The 19,729-nt window shown below is 34.7% G+C and overlaps 1 protein-coding gene across 2 annotated transcripts in view; it reads left to right on the forward strand.

Annotated features, from left to right (window-relative positions):
* The window catches only part of NBEA (neurobeachin), a 458,593-nt gene that overhangs the window by 337,542 nt on the left and 101,322 nt on the right, over positions 1-19,729 (forward strand). For both annotated transcript variants that reach the window (XM_063394796.1, XM_063394797.1), the window contains exons 42-43: positions 18,121-18,238; positions 19,124-19,226. In XM_063394796.1, coding sequence (XP_063250866.1) covers positions 18,121-18,238; positions 19,124-19,226 — 221 coding nt within the window. The remainder of the gene's footprint in view (positions 1-18,120; positions 18,239-19,123; positions 19,227-19,729) is intronic.

The following is a 19,729-nucleotide window of genomic DNA, read 5'->3' on the forward strand; positions in this document are numbered from 1 at the left end:
CCTATTTATGTTCAATGGAGTTGTTGCTAATGTAAATTCAGACTGCATAATATATCTGACTGGAGACATCAATTTCAGTCTTTTATCTTGTATTTTAAACTTAAATTAAAAAGGTATTGACCTATTATAATTAGACCACAGTGATAGTGGCTATACAGTTTAACATCAAGTCTTTTCCCAAAGCACATAGTAAATTTGTGGCTCTGTAGGAGGATGCAAAGATTCTGCTCCTAACACGCACCTCTCTTGTCCTGAGGAAGAGAATTCAGTTGGTCCATGCCCTACTTTTCACTTACCTTGGCCTGTTCTGTTCCAGTATTCAGCAGTGTGATGTCTTGCAATAATCTCCTGGAAAACTGACCAAGAATCATGCAGAAAGTGGGAATCTAATTGTGTTCCTCTTGTCCCATCACTGCTTGGTGTAATGTTTGTTTGACTTTATTGAGCCTGTGTGTTATAAGGGAGAAGGAAGTAGAGAGTGTAAGCATTTGGCCTCCAGAGATTCTAATTTGCTATGACTAGCAATGCTCAAAAGAGCACAGTACATTTCTTCATGACTCTGTATTTAAACTGAGCCATGAGGAAATGTATTTAGCTTTGCAGGCAAAATGCAAACAAAAACAAATTTGCATTTTTTTTTCCTTTTACTGTTTCACCAGCCTTTTGAAAATCCCGTACACCTCAATTTTACCATGTCAACATGTGGCATACACCTCAGGTCGCTTACAGTCACTGGGGACTTTATGCAACTAGGAAAGAAGCCAGTTTGACAGTGAGATTCTTAGATGAGTTTGTTTGACTCATCATTATAAAAGAAATCGCATTCTTTTATGCAGAAATTGTTCATACCTGGGCTGAACTAATCAGGGTGGAACCTACTGACTCTGTAGAACTGTCTTTATAGAAAGTTTTGGACAAGTATCTGAACTGATGTGTTCGTACTAAACCGAAGATTAATTGCCCAGGGAATTCTCTAGTGCGGGGAACCAGAGGGATGTTCTGACAAGACACAGTGATGCCTTCATTGTATGACATCAACCCTTTTCAGAAATACACCTTTCTGTGTATTTACAGAATGCACCAATACTGTAAAAGATCAAGATATTATGGTGGTCTTTAGTCTATCCAATGGCCCATCTTTCTTTCATTGCCTATTCATTTGAAGAGAGAGATGTGTTCACTTTCTCTCTCCCTGTTTTGTTGTGTTTAGTGCTGCTCCCCCCACTTTTTAATTATGTTTCTCCAACCAGAGTCTCATTTAATCCAAAGCTGCTGAAATCGGTGGAAGGATGTGGATCAACTTTAGTGGGTTTTGGATAAGATACAGTCCTCATAAAATCAAGCAGCTCTGCAATTCTCATCAAACATTTTGCAGTTCAATTTCCGTGAAAACTCTTGGATGTTAGTGGGTTTTGGAGGCACGAATGTGCTACCATCCTCATCAAACAGGGTCATTTATCATTGAAGAAAATTCAGACAATTAAGGAATATAAGTTCCATATAACTTAAATTGTGCTACTATTATGTTATTTTTTATACTACCAGGAGTTTTATTTGAAGTATTTGTTGAGATACATAATGTTCCTGTTCAATATTTTAATTTCCCACTCCTTGCCCTCTAGTGGACAAAGGAGCTCATTATTGTCGGATCCCAACACATCTGGGACAGTAATTGCCCATAAGCAGGTTTCTCTTCTTTAAAAAGAGTGATATTTTCAAGTAAAATATATTTCGGGTTGTTTTACTCCCTAGTTGGGATCTATTTAGTTTGTCTGTACTGAAGTGGGAAAATATTACTTCCCCGTGTTATTCATTGTATGCTTCTACAAAATAGGAAGAGTTTTAGGAGTATTTTGCTCAGTCTCATAAATGAAGATCTCAGCAGGATCAGACAGACTCTTCCCATATTCTAATTTTTCAACAATAAGATTGAAAAGTCATTTTTGTGGAATCATTCCACTAGAAAATGGCAAAAAGTATTTGAAGTGTTTGGGTTTTTATAGAACTAGTTGACATTGTCCATTGTGAAAAATTTATAGTTTTTCATAAATATTAAAAATGCCCAAAGTTTTCCTGCTGGCAGTGAAAGCTGTTTCAATAACAACCAATTGATTTTTAAAAAGCTCTTCCAAGAATAATGCTCTCAACTAGATTTTTTTAAAAAAACAGCTAGACTCCCTTATTCTCCATGGTAAATAGACTATGATGTAATGATGTGGGGGACTCATGTCAGTGTTTTACAATTGCGTTGGAAGGTTGAAATAGCCAAAGGGAAGGTAACTGTTTTCATTCACTGAGGCATTTCACAAATTATTGTGGCCTTGTTTTGTTTATGTTTCAAGTCTTTTAAATGAATCATACCATGGGCACTTAAGGATAATTGGTTAATACCAAGCAGGAGAAATGCATATATTATTTCTCTTCGTAAAGCAAAAAGGTGTTTCTTCTCAGCAACTCCTTATACGTGAGGCAAATTTTCTTTCATGGAACAAGCAAGATCACTCTATAGATTCCTGATAGTAGGTGCTTGGGTGTCAAAATAAGTTAAGGCTTTCTAAAGTACTTCCAGATTCTACCTCAAACTTCCAAAGGTTACAGCTGTTAAAAGCACTCAGCATTTTTGAAAACAAATCAAAAAGCAGCATTAATATTTATAATACCTAATATGTCTTACTTAGATGGCGCTCCTGGAAGGACAGTATAAAAATTCTCATGTATTTTCTGTAATGTTAAATTTTAAAATTATTTCTAGTAATTTGTGTAAAATGGATTGGTCTGTCAGCAATGCTGACACAGCTCATTCAATTAATTTGGTGGAATGGCATAAAAATAAATGTAGGAAAAAAATTCTTCCAGTGCAGGCTTCCTCTCTCTAATTCTGCTATATCTTCATTTTTCCTAATGATTTTTGGCAGAAGAGGAAGGCAAGTGATTGTGGTAATTTTGCATAGCTCTACATTTTGGAAGTGTGTCGTCAGCCTGTCTTAGCTTCCTGCTCTACCTTCAAAAGAGAAACACATCTTTTAGCTAATATTTGAGAGTTACAAATGGAAAAATTGCAAATACACAGAGGAAATAATGGTTTTTTCAGGGAGACTGTATGGTTTTGGCATGTACAAAAATGCTCTAATACTACTACATTCAAAAAGGATATATAGATTTAAATTACTTTTGTGTGCTTGACAGAGATAGCTAAAAGTGAACATAACATTATCATAAGATGTGGTGATTAACATTAAATTTGGATAGAAGAATGTTGGATGCTTATAATGATAGAAAAAAGGTTAATATTTTAAAGTGAGGCTAAAGGTTGACAGGAGAAAAATTGAGTTAGTTTGTGAAAAAGAAATTTGTTTCTTTAAGTGAAAATTGGGGTCAAGAGGCCAGCACTCTCTGCTTCAACATGAATGAAATAAATTAAATAATACCACCATAAAGCAGCAGTGTATAAGATAATGATTAAATGGTACATGGTGGTTTTGAGAAAGATGCCATCTATGGTAAAAATATCTGTAGGAATGCTCTTTCAAATCAGTGGATTTGATTTGTTTATTTGTTTCCATTGTTTTAAAATAAAACATCTTTTTTTCAGTTGGATGGTTCAAAATTCATGCAGTACTTCTAATTATTAACAAAGGTGGTATGCTGATTTTCAGAGAAAATTAAAATTTTAATAATTTCATTCTGTCTACCAGAAATTTCTGGCATTTCATATAGATGTGATTTTTCTGTAGCAATTCATGGCCCAACTAGTGTGAGAGATTAGATGATATTTCACCATCTTAAGTCAACAGGAGTTGACTGTGTTTCTTTGGTCCCTGTATATATGAATAAAGATAAGATATAACATCAATATGTAACTGGTCATATACTAAAATACACCAAATACAGGAGATAGGAAATCAATCAGTCTCATTTCCCTTCATGTCAATCTATGCCTTTGACAGGCAGATCTGTGGAGCTAGTTTACTATCATCATGTCCAGAATGGCTTACTAGTCTTTCTCTAATAACAGGCATATTTTTCTCCATTCTCTGTAACAAATTAATAAAAATAAAAATTCCTAAAAAAAAAGTCCTGAACACGTTTCTTATTTCCTGCTCTCTGAAGCAATTTTTGCTGTCTAGGTAGCTATGTATCAAAGTACTTACAGTTTTCCTGGCAGCACTTGCATTCACTGTCAGACTTTTCAGATTTTTAAGATGGACAGGGGATTGTAGGATCAATTATATTTACATTTATACCTATACAGAAGTGCATCTATACTGGTCACAGGAGATATTTCCATTTGTGCTTATGCAGCAACCCTCTTCTGTTTGACTTCTTTCTCTCAAGTCTGCTGATTGGTTATGAATAATGGTCAGCTCTGCTATGTATCCTCCTGCATTATTTTGCAGATTGAGTCCCTAATGGAGTGTTTTAGACTTTGCTGGAAGGCTGAGAATTTCCACTTTTACCTGGCATTGTCAGTGGCATCTGCATCTGGCATCAACTTCTTTTTTCTTTTTATCACCTTTGGCTCTAGTCTTTAAATTGTGAAAGAGATTACTCCTTTTTATTTTTGGGAAAGTAAGATTATGGCTAGTTGAATACCTAGTACCTCAAAATGGAAAAAAAAATCTTATTAGTGCCCAGGTTAAAAAAAAGTTAATGAATCTTACTGATTTGGCCATCTCATTCATAGAGAAACATCAAGGTGGCTGTGCCTTTAGTCAGCATATACTTGGCAGCTGAATCTAGATATTACCCTTCTGTCTGGGGTCATAGTTTGTCTTAAAAGAGTTATGTATGAATTTTCTCTAAATTGTAGCAGAGGGTCATGAATTAGTGTCTAAATGTAGGCTTGACAAGATTATTATAGTCTGTATTTCATGCCAGAAACAAAGATGAATAGAGATAGCAAGCTTTTAAACAGACTTTCTGACATCTATAATGTCAGCAGAGAGTGAATGAATGGCAGGATGTAATAACAAATCTTCATTTTTTTATTATTTTATAGGGATTAAATGGACTTATGCTCATTCATAATTTCTTTCTAAAATAATTACTAAGTACTACATGAATCACTCATTTTCCATCCCAGTTCACTTTCAAATAATACAAATTGTTTGCTAAGATATACATACACTAAGATACATATACCAAAAGATAAATATACTATGAATTCCATATAGGAGTAGATAGGATATATGTAGTTAATACTTTGCATTTTCATCTTAGCTGGATGTTTATTTTTGAAGTAAAATTGTGTCCAGATCTAATTATTTGTTTTAATGCCTTTTGGAGGAACTACATTTTCAAGTTATTTAAATAATAATTTTCAGCCTCTCTTTGTATGGATTTACTGATGATTAGATTTCTGGAGCAGAGATCTGTGTTGGCAATTTTTGATTATTACATTTCTGGAGCGGAAATCTGTGTTGGCAATTTTTGAATGAGAAAGACAGGATGCCTACCAGTACACTACTGCCTGTTCGTCGTAGCCCTTTTGAAGATACATGTTCAAGGTTTCTCCTTTTTGTTTATTCACAGTCTGTGTGCAAATAGGAAAGAACCAACTAAGTTGAGGCCAAGGGCTCTAACACTTTTGTTTAAATTGTTATTCTTATTTATGAATATTCATTCCCATTTAAGGAGCACAAATAATGTTACCATTTGTACATTGTCAATTTTTGCCCAAATGAGAATAGAAACTGTAGAGTGACGGCAATGAAGAGATATAATGTTCAGTGATCCCAGTAGTTTTGAAATAATAAAAACACATACCATAATTCATACGTTTTCATAAATATAGCACCACCAGTGGTTGCACATAGATTTATGTCTATGTACATGTTGGAAAAGAGTGTGTAAGCATAGTAATAAATGTAGCAAAACCGTATCAGGTGCCGCAAATAGTCTCGTTTTCACTTATTTTTGTAACTGTTGGCATTAATGTCTGTATTGATTTTATTTGTGTTAAAAGAAAGACAGAAACAGTTCTACTGAAGGAAACCAGCAAGCAGTGCTGGCAGCTTTAAAAAGTGTTCCCGGCGCCCAATCCCATTCCCCATACCAAAAAAGATTTGTAATTGAAACAAAAAGCATTGTTTCGATCCTATTTTTTCCTCTCTCTCTCTCTCTTTTTTTTTTTTTTTTTTTTTTTTTTTCTCTGTTTTTCCCCCTTTTTCTTTTTCCTTGAGCCCTTCCTGTCAGGCTGCAAGCGTGAAAGTTATTTTCTGGTGGCGTGATTAGATTGGGGCTGAACTCTCCAGCTGGCAGGCCTGTCTGTGACTGGCGGCGGCCTGTCCCCAGTGCTTGTCATCTCCTGACATGCCTGACAGGATGGGGACAGCAGCCCCAGACAGGTTCATTAGATGGTGTTTTCTACAGCTGGGCTAAAAATAAAAAAATAAAAAAATAATAATAAAGTGGGAAAAAAAAAAATAAAAAGGCCATGCTTTGTCAAGGCCCAAGCTGTGGGGGCCCTTCTTGTTGGTTTAAACCAAGGCCTTGTTTTGACAAATTCTGATCTGTGTGGTTTTTAGATTTTCTGACACATTTTTGTTTTCTTCCCCTTTGGCCTGCGCTCTTTGCACTCTGCCTTGTTGCTGCTTCAAAATCCTAACGCTGCCTTCCCGGGAGAGCAGGGAGAATGCTTGTGGAGGGCTTGGAAGAAAAATAGAGCACTACAGTGAAACAGCAATAAGTGTTCATTTCCATGGTGATCAGCCCAATGGCACAAAAAACAACCTTGGGACTCTCAATAAGCCAATTACAAGAAAGGTTAAGGGGTTTATAGTGCCAGAAACATGCCATCTACATGAGAAAATAGTATCATTACCAGCAATCTATGCTGTTAAATACATTGCTGTCTGGTGCTGCCAGAAACATAAGCTGTTTATGTTATTTTGGGAGTTTTGGAAGCTGCTAGAGTTTTCCAATGGTATTGTCAGGCTTTGGTGCAGTACATCAGAATCTACATGGTTAGATTACAAAACAGTTAAAACCAGTAATAAAATGATTTGAAAGCATTATACATATTGGATGTCACAGTGTTAACCAGATGGGTTCAGGCTATGAATTTCCTACAGATTTGAATCAGATTTTCACCTTAGATTTTTATCATAAAGACAAAGGCTTTGTACATCATGTATAATTAAAGAATATTCTATAAAATTTCTGAATATAAAAAGATAATACCTTATTTTTTTTTTCTACTGCAATTATAAAATACAATTTTATGCCTTCAGTTTATGAACTGGTGACTGTAGATTGACTCCAGGGTTATCTGCTGTTTTTCTTAGGGTGTGTCATTTAATTCTGGATATTTTTGGTAGCTACAACATGCTGGAATGTAAAACGCTATTAGCTACTGGGGGAAGAAAGGAAAATATTTACTATTTTGCTTACTTTGCCCTTCTCCTTAGGAGTGAGGAGAGTATTAAAGCCTTTTCTGTTTTCTGCATTTAGCTGCTTGCAGTGTGAGCGCTGTGGCTGCAAACCAAGCCCTTCATTCACAGAAATCCTACCACTTACCTTTCCTTTGTATTGTTAGTTACTGCTGCTTTAGTCCATGGTCTCTATGACAACTGTTTAAATTGGGATGGGCAACTGTCATCTGGAGTATTACTGAAAGAAAAGTGTTAGTGAGCACACAGTTCCATAGATAGAGAATTTCAATATAATCCAATTTTAATTGAGCTCCAGAGACTTTGATGTGCTGCCGAAGGTTGGGAGAGAGCTATTCCAGGGAGAAATTAAAGCAGCCTGGCAAGGCTTCACTACTTCAGACTGTCACCATTTTAAATAAGCATTAGCATCAGACTTAACCTTCCCCTATGAAAGATCTCACTTTTTTCCCCTTAGGTTTTTTTTTTTTGCTTCAGTATGTATAAAAGCAAAGACACTTTCATCTTTTTATATACATTTCTATATTCCCTTGATTAAGTTTGAAAAGCATTGGACCTGAGATGCATCTGAAGCTGTCTGTTGGACCTTGTATTACAGTTCATAGAAAGAAGTCAAAGCAGATGGGATTATTTTGCAACAGTCAAATGCCATGTGTTAGATTTTCTCTCTAAGACTGCTCTCTAAGAGTACTGTCTAAGAGTAACTCATCATTATACTACAAAGTTGAGTGGGGACTTATTTTAGCTTGGTTTTATCATTAATTCCGTTTAATGTAAACAAAGAAGATGAAATATTTCACTGTAGAGTCTCTGACTGAGAAAATGAGGGTCCTTCTGTAGCTAGCTATGTGTCCACTGGCTCGGGATTTTTGTTGTGGTTGTAGAGTTTGTTTCATGTATAACAGGCAAAAATAGTCATATAACAGTTAGAATAACAATTTTCAGACTTTGTTTTTGCACAGTGAGGGGATTAGAAGGTGGCTGTAAACTTCTGAACTGTTGAATTAAAATGATTGCTTCATTTAGTTAAACTCTTAGAATCCTTCTGTAGCATTTTCTTTTTCTCAAATGTGTATACACAAAAACTCTAAATAGAAGGAACTTCATGAAAATATGGTAAAACTGAGGATCACTGTGTATTTTCCAATATATTAATTTACATCAGACAGCATTTCATGTTTGAGAGCTAAGACACTTTTTTACATGACTAATTTTCCTGGCTTTGAATTCACCCTCCCCCACACTATTTTTTTTTTTTTTTTTTCTCTTTATATCTGATTTCCTTGGCTTTCAGTTAAAGCGAAGCAGATTTGTGAGATACTGAGATCACTTTCTGGAGGAACTCAGTACTCTCAGCTTCTACTTCAAGCAATGGCATTCAGGATACTCAGTTGCAAAGAAAAGATGCATCTTGGGAAATTGAGTCTATTAAAGATAGATTGTTACATTGCATGCTTGTATTCTTTAAAAGAAATACGATATGCATCAAATACAGATTTAATGGCAGTAGATATAGAACCAATGACAGTACAGGCAGTAATCTGTCTATTCAAGTTGATAGGGTTTGTTTTCTTTTAAGGTAATTAGCCTGTTCCCCCTCCCACTAAAAAAAAAAAAAAAAAAAAAAAGAATCTAGTTTAATTGGAGAATTTGAATAGTTGGCTGTTGTACTCAATTAAAAAATGGAAATATCTAATCTCTTTCTAAAGCTTGAGTTGAATCCCATTTTATTATTTTTAATTAAATAAAAGTTAAGAAGCAATTAATTGAGGTTATATGAGAGAACTCTTTTAGACTGGGATTGGCACACTTTTTCACAGTCTCATAGTACCCAGAAGTCCATAAAATTTAAATACCTTCTGTGTCGGAGCAGCTCGTAGTGGATAAAAACTGAGGCACATTCACACAAAGTACCTCTACATGCTGACAGGTGTTGCAGTAATTTCATACTGGGAACCTGGAGTTCACCACAGGAAAGCCTGTGAGTATGCCCAAATTTATGACATGCAGGTTTACATTCCAGTTGGCTAGAAATCCAAAGAGGAGGGAACTGTATATCAAATCTGCTTTGTGCAGACATTGGAAGACTAAATGTGTTCTCCAGAATCCATTTTTAATAGCCAGCTGAGTAGATATTTTTAATATTCTTCTTAGTTTTCATGAGGATTTTTGGAGTAGGATTAGACCCTCCCAAATATTTCAACTATCTATAAATTTGACATTTAAATTGTTGAAATTTAAAAAGTTGGTGGTTAGATATGGGAAAGGAGACATCAAATGTACAGAATAAACATACAAAATAAAAGTGTAAATCTGGCTCCATTCAGTGAAAGAAATATAAAAATCATTTATGGAGTTTATATACATGGCTTACATTTTATACATGTCAATATTTGTAGTTTTTATATTTTGTGTGGAGTTATTTACCAGGGCTGCTATGATATCTGATAAAAATGTGTTCTCTAAAACAAGTATAGAACACATAAATACTTTCCCTGTAATATTAAAGCAAAATAAATATAAAATACAGATTAATTAAAATACTATTGAGTAACAGCAGGTGGTTAAACACTCTGACTTAAAATTCTCAGAAGAAACTTAGCTATTCTTTCCTCACACAGACTTAGTAATATTAGATAACATTCCTTATATAATACTGAAAAGTACAGCAAAATCTTGGTTGCTATTGGAGTTGTGGATTGGGTTTTTCTCCTTTTCAGTGCTATAGCTTCTTGTCTTCTCCAGCAGTGCAAAACAAACTTATCTTAAGCACTTTTTAAGTGGATAACTAAAGAATCAGTTGGTATTGCAATATATTATGAAGATGAAGATACTCTGATGGATGTTCATCATTATTTACAGCCTGTGTTATTGTACTTTGGGGGCCTCAGAAGTTGACATAACATAGAGTAGCCCTGAAACTACTCTAAATTCAAACTCCAGGCAAACTGATTTCCAGGAGTCACTGGTGCTCCATACCCAAGGCTTTGTGACCCAGCTGAATGTCCGGACACAATCCTGTGCCATGTGCTCTGGGGTGACCCTGCTTGAGCAGGGAGGTTGGACCAGGCAACCCACTTTGGTCCCTCCCAACCTGACCCATTCTGGGATTCTTTGAATTGAATTCTTGAGGATTTTGCTTGACCGTTACAAACCGTATTGCAGAAATTTTGGGGACGGTAAGGATGTTTAGATGTACAATATATATCATTGAATAAACTAATATATTTATTTTTGCATATAAAAATTAATTTTAAGTCTATTGCTAAAATTTCAGGAGTAGAATGTGCTCTGATTACATTCCTAAATATTGGGATTACAGAAACAGCTTTTGTATATGAAGTTGAAAAGAAAATATATAGGAAGTTATATAGTCTTATATAGGAAGATATATTAGGAACATAAAAAAATTAAGCCTGGTAGTAGAAAAAAAATGGTATTCTATTGACTTTTATAGATCAGTCATGTACATTCTGCACTGAATATATCAGATGCAAAACTGTTAAAATACTAGATGCTTCCACATATCTCCTGTATGACATAAAGTTCACATTTATAGAAAGAGGGACATGCAACTGTCTTTCTACCTTCATTTGATAGGAATTGGGTAATGTTTAACAAACCCCTATATTTACTCTTTTCCTAAGACTAGTTATAATGCCTTCAGTTATTATAATGTTAAGAATTTGTGGTATGGTACATTTGAGTTTTTATGTATCTTGTATTGCATTGCACTTTTGAATGAATACATGTGAGTTCTGGGGAAAAAAAAAAAAAGCGAACAACAAAACAAAACACCCAGAGAAGTTTATGATGGCTTTATTCTTGGAAAAGAACACATCACATATTTACGGATACCATACATTCTTTATTCTTCGAACTGTTTCTATGGTTTTTTGCTTCTGCTGCAATTTTTCTCAGCTAAAACTCTCATAAATTCTGTGAAGTCCACCAACAATACAAGTTTAATAAAACTGCATTTTTTGTCAAAGAACTTTTTATTGAATAACTATCCTGCTTTGGTTTCAACTTACAAGTATTTTGTAACACTGTATTCTCCCTGAATTTTTAAATATTAAAAGTCCTTTCTTTCATTTTCCTTGCTTTTGCTGAGGAGAACAGACCATTTGAGAGAAAAAGAAGCTCTGCAATTTTATTCCTTAAAAAAAAGTCTGGTTTTTCTCAGATCATATCAATTTTATGTCTTTTTTGGCATGCCCACTAAACTGTAATTTGTGCAATTCTAATTGAATTAATTTGATTGCATTTCACTGCTGGGGCAGAATTGCTCAGAGCAATTTGAGTCTGAGATCACCACTCCCCAGTTTGGATTGATCTTTGAGCACAAAATGTAGAGTGAGAATGGAAGCAGTTCTGTTAACATTTCTCACTAGATTTGAATCTGACATCCCATCGTTGCCAAAGTCAGCAAAAAATCATTTAAAACCTTGTGAGGTAACTGACACAATCTGCTTCAATCCACTGGCTACCAGAGCTAATCATAAGATTTTGCTCCATTATTTGTTTCCTCAACCTCTGTGTTTTGAGTTGGGCTATGCTCTAATATGGCTTTATGTGGCACTAGAATATATTTGCCTTCTGTTTCTCCACATGTGCTGTTGCCCCAGCCAGCACCATCAGCTTTATTCATGGTTTTAAATTCTTAAATCAGCCAAGCCTCTGCTTAAAACAATAACTTCTTAATATGTTTGAAAGTAGAGCCTAAAAAAGGCCTCTGCCTACCTCTTCTAAGGTGATAGTATCTAAATCTTCTACCTCTTCCTGATGCTGCTCTTCCCAAGAATGTCAGTCTATTGCTGGCATTTCACGAGCTGCCTAAATTGGCAATTTGTTTTCATGTTGCATAGAAAGGAAACGGTGCAAAGGCACAGAGATCAAAATTAATGATAAAATAATTGCTATTCAGAATTTTGTTTGCAGTTATCCTTACACTTAAAATTCTGCACTGGTGTTTCACAAATGCAGTGTTAGAAATGGTCTATTTAGAATACCTAAGATGTTGGAGTAGGGTTTGGTTTTTTACTCTAATAACTTTGCTGCAACTACTTCTCAAAAAATCCCAATATCCTTTCCATTCCTTGCCTAAAACACAAACTCATAACATGCAAAACCATTTTGCTTACAAAAAGAGGAAAATGGCCTTCAAGTGGACCAACTTCAAATAATTTTTCAGATGACTGCAAATGAAAGTGGGAATAAGAGCATCTGTTGCTTTAAGCTGAGTGGGCACTGTTTTAATGGATAACGAAGCGGGTATGCTGACCAGAGAAATCAAATTTAGAAAAGGTTTGGATGAACAGAACCTCATGTTTCAAGACAAGGGGCCTCTTGAAAGCTTAAAAAAACATTGGAAGTAGAAGTATAAGCTGAGAATATTTGGCAAGGAAATAAAGTCCAAAACCACAAAAATAATATCTGCATTTTTTAGATCCCTGAAGAGGAGGAGAAAAATGAAACAGGAGTGCCAATATTTATTTTTTAAAAAAAGTCCTAAAAAAGATTTTTGAAACTGATGTGAATTGAGAAATTCTAATGGCACATAATACTCAGCTCATCCTGCACAGCATAACATTAAAAGAGCTACTTGGAGGAAAGCTTTTAAGGCTTACAAATAAACATTTTACACAGAAGCATGTTATAAAGAAGGGGAAAAGAGACCTTAATGTAAAGGGAAAGTGAGAACATTTTACTAGACCAAAATGTGCAAAGAAAAAATGGTAGAAGTATTTTGATGAGATTTTAGAAGTATTTAATATGATTATAGGAATTGAGGCAAAGAAGATGTTCTTAAGGTTACCTAAATGTATAAAAAAAGTAGTAAGAAGTCAATGAAACACTAGGACATTTGAATTGTCCTTTCTGTTTGACACAATGATGTCGAATGACATAACTCATTTGAATTGTCCTTTCTGTCTATTTACATTCTCTGTTTCCCATTTTAAAAAAGCAAAATACAAGGCACTTCATTATTTGAACATACCTGATTTTGAATTTTCCTGATAAATGTAACTTTATTTTACACTTGTTTATCTTGACATGATATATCCCTTGTTGTATTGCATACTAATTTTTCCTGCTAAATCTAAAAGTTGATCATTCTGAGTACTTCATCAAACATTTTGAAATTATAAAATGCATGCTCAGTATGGTATTTCATAAACCCTAGGAGTGGGATTCCATGCCATCAATGTCTGTCATCTAAATCTGTATTTAGGGTACATGAAGCAATCATGCAATCTGCCGTGTACCTATAGTGAACTCTGTATTGTTAGATTGTGAGAAGAATGTTTGCTGTGTGTTCATAGGAGCCATTTGTCTTAACCTGCTTTCAGAATTTCACATTTTCCTTGCAGCAAATTGCAATGCTAGACGATTCTTGAAAAAGGGAAATCCAAATCCCTGACAGGATGGAATGATTTTCCATAATCAATTTCATACGCTTCTAACCTCTAAAAGCACACCGCGATGCCAAACTATTTTCTAAAAGCCTGTTTTGTACCTGCGCCAGGTGCATGACCAGGCTCCTGTGGCTGGCTGTAGATGGCACTCTGATGAAATAACCAAGCACATAGTCAATAATGAATCACCCCAAATAACTATTTTTTAAAAAGGAAATATGCAGAAATTCGCAATAGACAGCAAAAGTGATTGTTCTTACCAAAAAATTAGTGACTGAGAATAGATAGGATTGCACAGGCTGTTTTCCTTGATTTCTTTATAGCACCTGATTTTGAGATTACTTCAATTCCAGAAACAATTATCAAAAGAAAAGGGCCAGAATATCCTTTTGCATGCTGTGTCTGGTGCTATGAGATACCAAAAAATAGTATAAAGCAAAAAATGAGCCTCAGAACTTAAGTGTTCCTTCTGTGGAGATAATCAACCAGGGATTCAAGTCAAATGGATACTAGTGTTTCTGGTCTTCTCGTTAGTGCAAAATCCCAGATGTTAATTAACAATTCATTATCAATAATTGAATAACTACCAAAGAATGATTAAAAACGCATTGATTCTTAATTGAACATAATAACAAAAAAAGATCTTGATTACATCAGAAATAAAATTAAAATAGCGGAGCCTTCATACCTGATCAAAAGAGGAAAGCATTTGGTAATGGTTCTGCTTCTCTAGAGCTTTCCATCTGCATCCCATGCTGCTTTAGGAACCTAATCTAAAGAAGTGTCACCAAGAAATGTTTTTCCATATTACAGAATCTTGAGTTTCAGAAACTTCTCATTCCTTGGTTAGGTGAGAGCTTCATCTTGCTGCAATGAATTCTAGCAAATTGGTATCTTTAGAACATACATATATTCCTGAGTGAAGAGGTTTTCCAAGGAGAAATGAGTTTTGAACCAAACAGCTGCAGCTGATATTAAAATTGAAAAGTGTTCTTAGTTCAAATGTAGATATTGGCTAGTTGTTTTTATTTTAATAAAAACAGATTATCTGAGATATATCTAGAATTCTAGATATCTTAGTCATGATTTTTCTACTATTAAAACATGCCTAGGCAGGAAGTCTTCACGAATGTTTTTAGGAGAAAAACTCATAAAACTATGAAAATAAGGAGTAGTGAATTCAAGTATAACAACAAAGTGTTGGAACACATGAAAATTTTGCCTTCAGATAACTTAGTAACATAATTTCAGTGTATTAGCATAGTGAAGTGGTTATTTCCACGTTTTTGTAATAATGAAAGACACAAGGCATACAGTCAGTAAAATATGTAAAATAGCCAGGGCTTCATTCATGTCCTATGAGAAAGCGAAATGCTAAAAATCATCCTGCAAGAAAAATAAAGGTGTATAAACCTTTTAAAGGGTTAAATTCAGAAAAATAAAAATTGATTTGATTTGGCTGTTATAACAGCAATAAGAAGGAATTCTGCTATGTCAGTAATATCTGCTGTAAATTGTAGATATCTAATAATGGGAAGTTGAATGCATCACATGAAAATGTTGTAAGATTAATGTTATGGAGGATGGCAAAAATGGGTAGTATATCTTAGGCAGGAAAATGTTGCAACCAAAATACTGAAATAATTCAGATGATTTGATAATGGCATGATAATCTGATATTTGTAGGACTAATAGACATTTAAGAAAAGTGTAATTGAGGACATTAATTGAATTATAGACTCCTTTCTTTCCTCTGATTTCCTATTCCATTCAACTGTTTCACTGGAGTGCTATCATATGTCATTAATGTCATAGTGAGTTGAATGTAGCTCTGTGTAGTTTCAATTGCTTTATACTTAATTAAAGAAGAGGAGGAAGTAAAAGGCAAGCAGTGTATGATTGGTATGCAATGTGCTTTTATTTTTGATCTATAATAATGGTATATATCAATAAATCATAAATGCATTATTGTGAATCCTCTAACATGCTAATATTTAGAATATAGTTAATAATAAACATTTATCTTTACAAAAAAATAACTAGAAACATTTTTGATACAAAAAGCAGTTTCCTGAAGGGCGATGCTTTGTCAAGGAGCTAATTCTTTGGCAAATTTGCTGGCTGCTGTAGATCTGGTTACAGCAATATACATTTCAAACTCCTCCCTCTGAGAGATTGTTCTCATATTTTAACTTTTTAAATGTGAGTGTTTCCTCAGAATTTCCTCTCTTTAATTAAAAAACCTGTGTATTTGCAAAAATGATGTATCAGATAATGGCTGAATACATTCAAAGAAGGAGAGTGCGTAAGTCTTCACAGTCATTGTTCTTATCTACTGGTATCATACATGATACCAGTGGGATCCTAGCATCTGATCACAATGAAAGAAAATAATGGAAAATTTGGTTTATTTAGCTTATCAAAGAGTAGGCTAAGCAGTAAGTGGATCCAGTCTGTAATTATCAATACAAAGAAAAGTTACCTGATACTAGAAAGCTCACAGACAAAAGTGTCACAAGATCTATCAGAGTTCAAAGTAAAAATAAGGTGCAGATTTTTAACCATTGCAAGAATTTAGCATGTGAGGTAGCGTTCCACAGCTGACCTGTGACTGAATGGAGGGAGCGCATAGTCTCTTGCAAGTGTCTGGGTGACTTCCAAAGAATCAAACTCCTTCCCTTCTTCCAAGCTGTATTTAACTAGAGCGGAAAGCTGAGGTGAATGAAACAGTGTCATCAGCCACAATGTTGGTCTAAGAGTTCTGTCTGTAACTTAATGTCATGTAAACTGTACAGGAGAGCACTGACCAGCTTCTGTCAAGGACAGAACTAACACTGGAATGCTTCTCTGTGTGCTGAAGCACTTTTGTGTTGTTGCTGTTATTACCATCCTCTTTGAAATAGACTCATCATGGTTATAAGAAAAAGGTTGTACACCAAGTGCACAAACTTAAATTAGCTTTTTCATATATGGGGACGTGTTATTACCTTGAAGCTGCACCAGTGAAAAGATGATTGAAGAAATACAATTTCCATTTCCTCAAGCATGAAGGATCCCTGACAGCAGCAGCATATGGTCTCCCTAACATTTTCCTGCTCAGAAGCTGGAGGAGGTCATGATTATGGAAAGTGAACACCTCAGACGAGTGTGGGTAAAGCACTGTGAGCCAGTGTATGACAGTTTTTGTGTACCTAATGGAGAACAGAGAAATTCAGTCTCTTCAGTCTGAAACGTTCCTTCAGGGAAGCTGTTCACTATATTTCTTTGTTTCACTGAGGCTGCAAGTCTCTCAGAGGCTGCAGCCTGGCTAAAGGCACAGTCTACAGAGCTTGGGAAATGGAGATGGGTGTGATGAGGATCCCCATCCCAAAGAAGTGACTCCTCCTAGGAGTGCCATGGCAGAGCCCACCTGAGCAGAGGTGCAGAGCTGAAGGGAGCCTGCTAGCTGATGAAAAGGATTGGAAAAAGATTGTTCTGTACAGATGAGACAAGTTAATAAAATTGACATCTAGTTCAATTGTGTCTTTTTGTCTTTTTTTTTTGAACATCTAGAATACTGAAAGAAAAGTGAAAAAGATCATTTGATATTAATACTCAATAATTAATACACTCAATATTAATACATGTATACTAATACAATCAACTGAGAAAATTTAAAACAAGCTAATTTTTAACTATTTTATTTTAAAATATTTCACATTAGTTATAAAATGCAAAATTAAAATTGTAAAATTTTGTCCATGGTTTGGGATATTTGAGCTATCTAACTTCTGTACTTTAGAAAATATTATGGTGACATACTGCTTTTGCTAATTTTTCTACTTATCAATGGAATGGGAGAGCTTTTAATTTATGACCCTGAAGTGGATGTGAATAGCAAGTTGTATTATTTTGGCTGTACTTTGCACAAGGCAGCCTCAGAAGTACATCTGGTATCTGACAGATAACTGACAACTGTGTCATGCACACTGTTAGAAGAAGATACAGTTAAACATAATTGTAAGTGTGTCTGTGTCCCTGTACTTTTTTGTAGTGTTTGGGTTTTTGATGTTTCTGAGGTAATTAAGTTGATGTGACACATGAGAAATAGATCTTAGGAGTATCAGGTTACAGTAAATACTGATATTCTTCTAACAGCAGGTACTTCATTTTTTGCATTTCTTAAAAACATTAAAGTCCGTTTTAAGTCACTGTTTTTAAGTGTTAAAGAGACACAATTAACCTAATTGTTGGTAAAATTTCCTCTGTTCTTATACAATATTTTATCCAAAAATTCCTGCTAATAACTGGCACCTTGACTTTCTTTAAAGGTCCTTGCCTACACCGAAGGCCTTCATGGAAAATGGATGTTCAGCGAGATTCGAGCTGTTTTTTCAAGACGTTATCTTCTCCAGAACACAGCTTTGGAAGTGTTTATGGCAAACAGAAGTAGGTCATAGTTTATATTTGTTGCATAAAATTGTGCTGGTGGTTATTTCGTGTTTTATTTATTAATCTAAAATTAGAACTCTTTGTTTTCTTTGATAAAGTGCTTATGTCTGTTCTATAATGCTTCCTTTTGTTGGTATTCAGTGCAAATTTTATTAACATCAATCATATAAATCACTCCCCCTGCTTTCTGTGCAGCTATGAGATTTATTTACAGAACCAGATCATTGCAATTGGTAAATTCTTCAAATGTGGATAGGAAAATTGCTTTTTCTATTGTCTCAACCTTCTCCTCAATTGTCTGTGAATATTTTAGTGAAACATAAAAAACAATATTTCCTTTTCTAATTATAAATGGAATTATAAAGTTTTAAAGTACCAGAGCAGTAAATAGATCCACTTATTTTTTTGTATGTGTTACTCTGAATCACAGTTCAGTGCCTGGTGAGGTATATAAGTGGTCTTTTACCCTCAGGAGCTCTGATGTAAGTTTTGATTTCAGCTGGAGAGGGAATTAAACAATTCCTTGTTCCTGGGTGTTTTAAGGCACTAGTTAGAAGAGCAAATGCCATGCCAACTACTGAACAGCTTCTCAGCCTGAGAAGAGATTTTATGGGTTAACAGTAAGGTGTTGTTCCTTTGAGGTAATCAACGCTCAGGACTTCTGCAAAATGGGAGATTTAATGCTAAAATGTTAACCAGCTAATTATGCATAGGTGTGAAAAATGTCAGCAATTTCTCTTGTACCTTGGATCCCCAGGAAGTTAAAAGTGGAACTGACTTCTCCCCTCAAATAAAAACCTGAGCATTTTAAAAATATATGCAGGTGAAGAAACAGACTTCTGCAAATGTTTTACTCTTACATATTTTCCTTTCTTCATTTAGCTTCCGTTATGTTTAATTTTCCTGACCAAGCAACAGTGAAAAAAGTTGTGTACAGCTTACCACGCGTTGGAGTAGGAACCAGCTATGGTTTGCCACAAGCCAGGTAATTTAATTAACTTAGTTTTAATATTTTGTGTTTATTATATTATACAGTGGATATTTTTTAAATGGATGGGCTAAAACATTATTCCTGTCAAGAAACTCTAGATTTTCTTAAGGTTAGTATAAGAAATGCTACCCTTTACTTACTATATGGCCTGTTAGTATATGAAATGAAAGTATTGTAAATTAAACAACTAGATTTTTTTCCTTTTCAATTACAGGAAATAAGCCCCTTCTGGTGAAAATACTTATACCTTATCTCTTCAAAGTCTGGTTTCCAGTCAGGTTTTATAAATGTATAATCAAAAGTTCATCCTTGCTGTGATTGTTATGGCAGGATGTGAAAATGAACTTGACTAGTTTTTGTGTTTGCGGAATGTAAATTATTTTATCTATATGAATGTGTGGGAATTTACTTCATTTCATATCAGTGTGGTGGCTATTTTCCAATTTCCAAATTTCTTCCATTCATTAGTATAATGCATTCTGCTTCTTTTCTTTCCA

Source organism: Prinia subflava, chromosome 3 (assembly GCF_021018805.1).
Source record: "Prinia subflava isolate CZ2003 ecotype Zambia chromosome 3, Cam_Psub_1.2, whole genome shotgun sequence".
NCBI classification, from domain to species: Eukaryota; Metazoa; Chordata; class Aves; order Passeriformes; family Cisticolidae; genus Prinia; species Prinia subflava.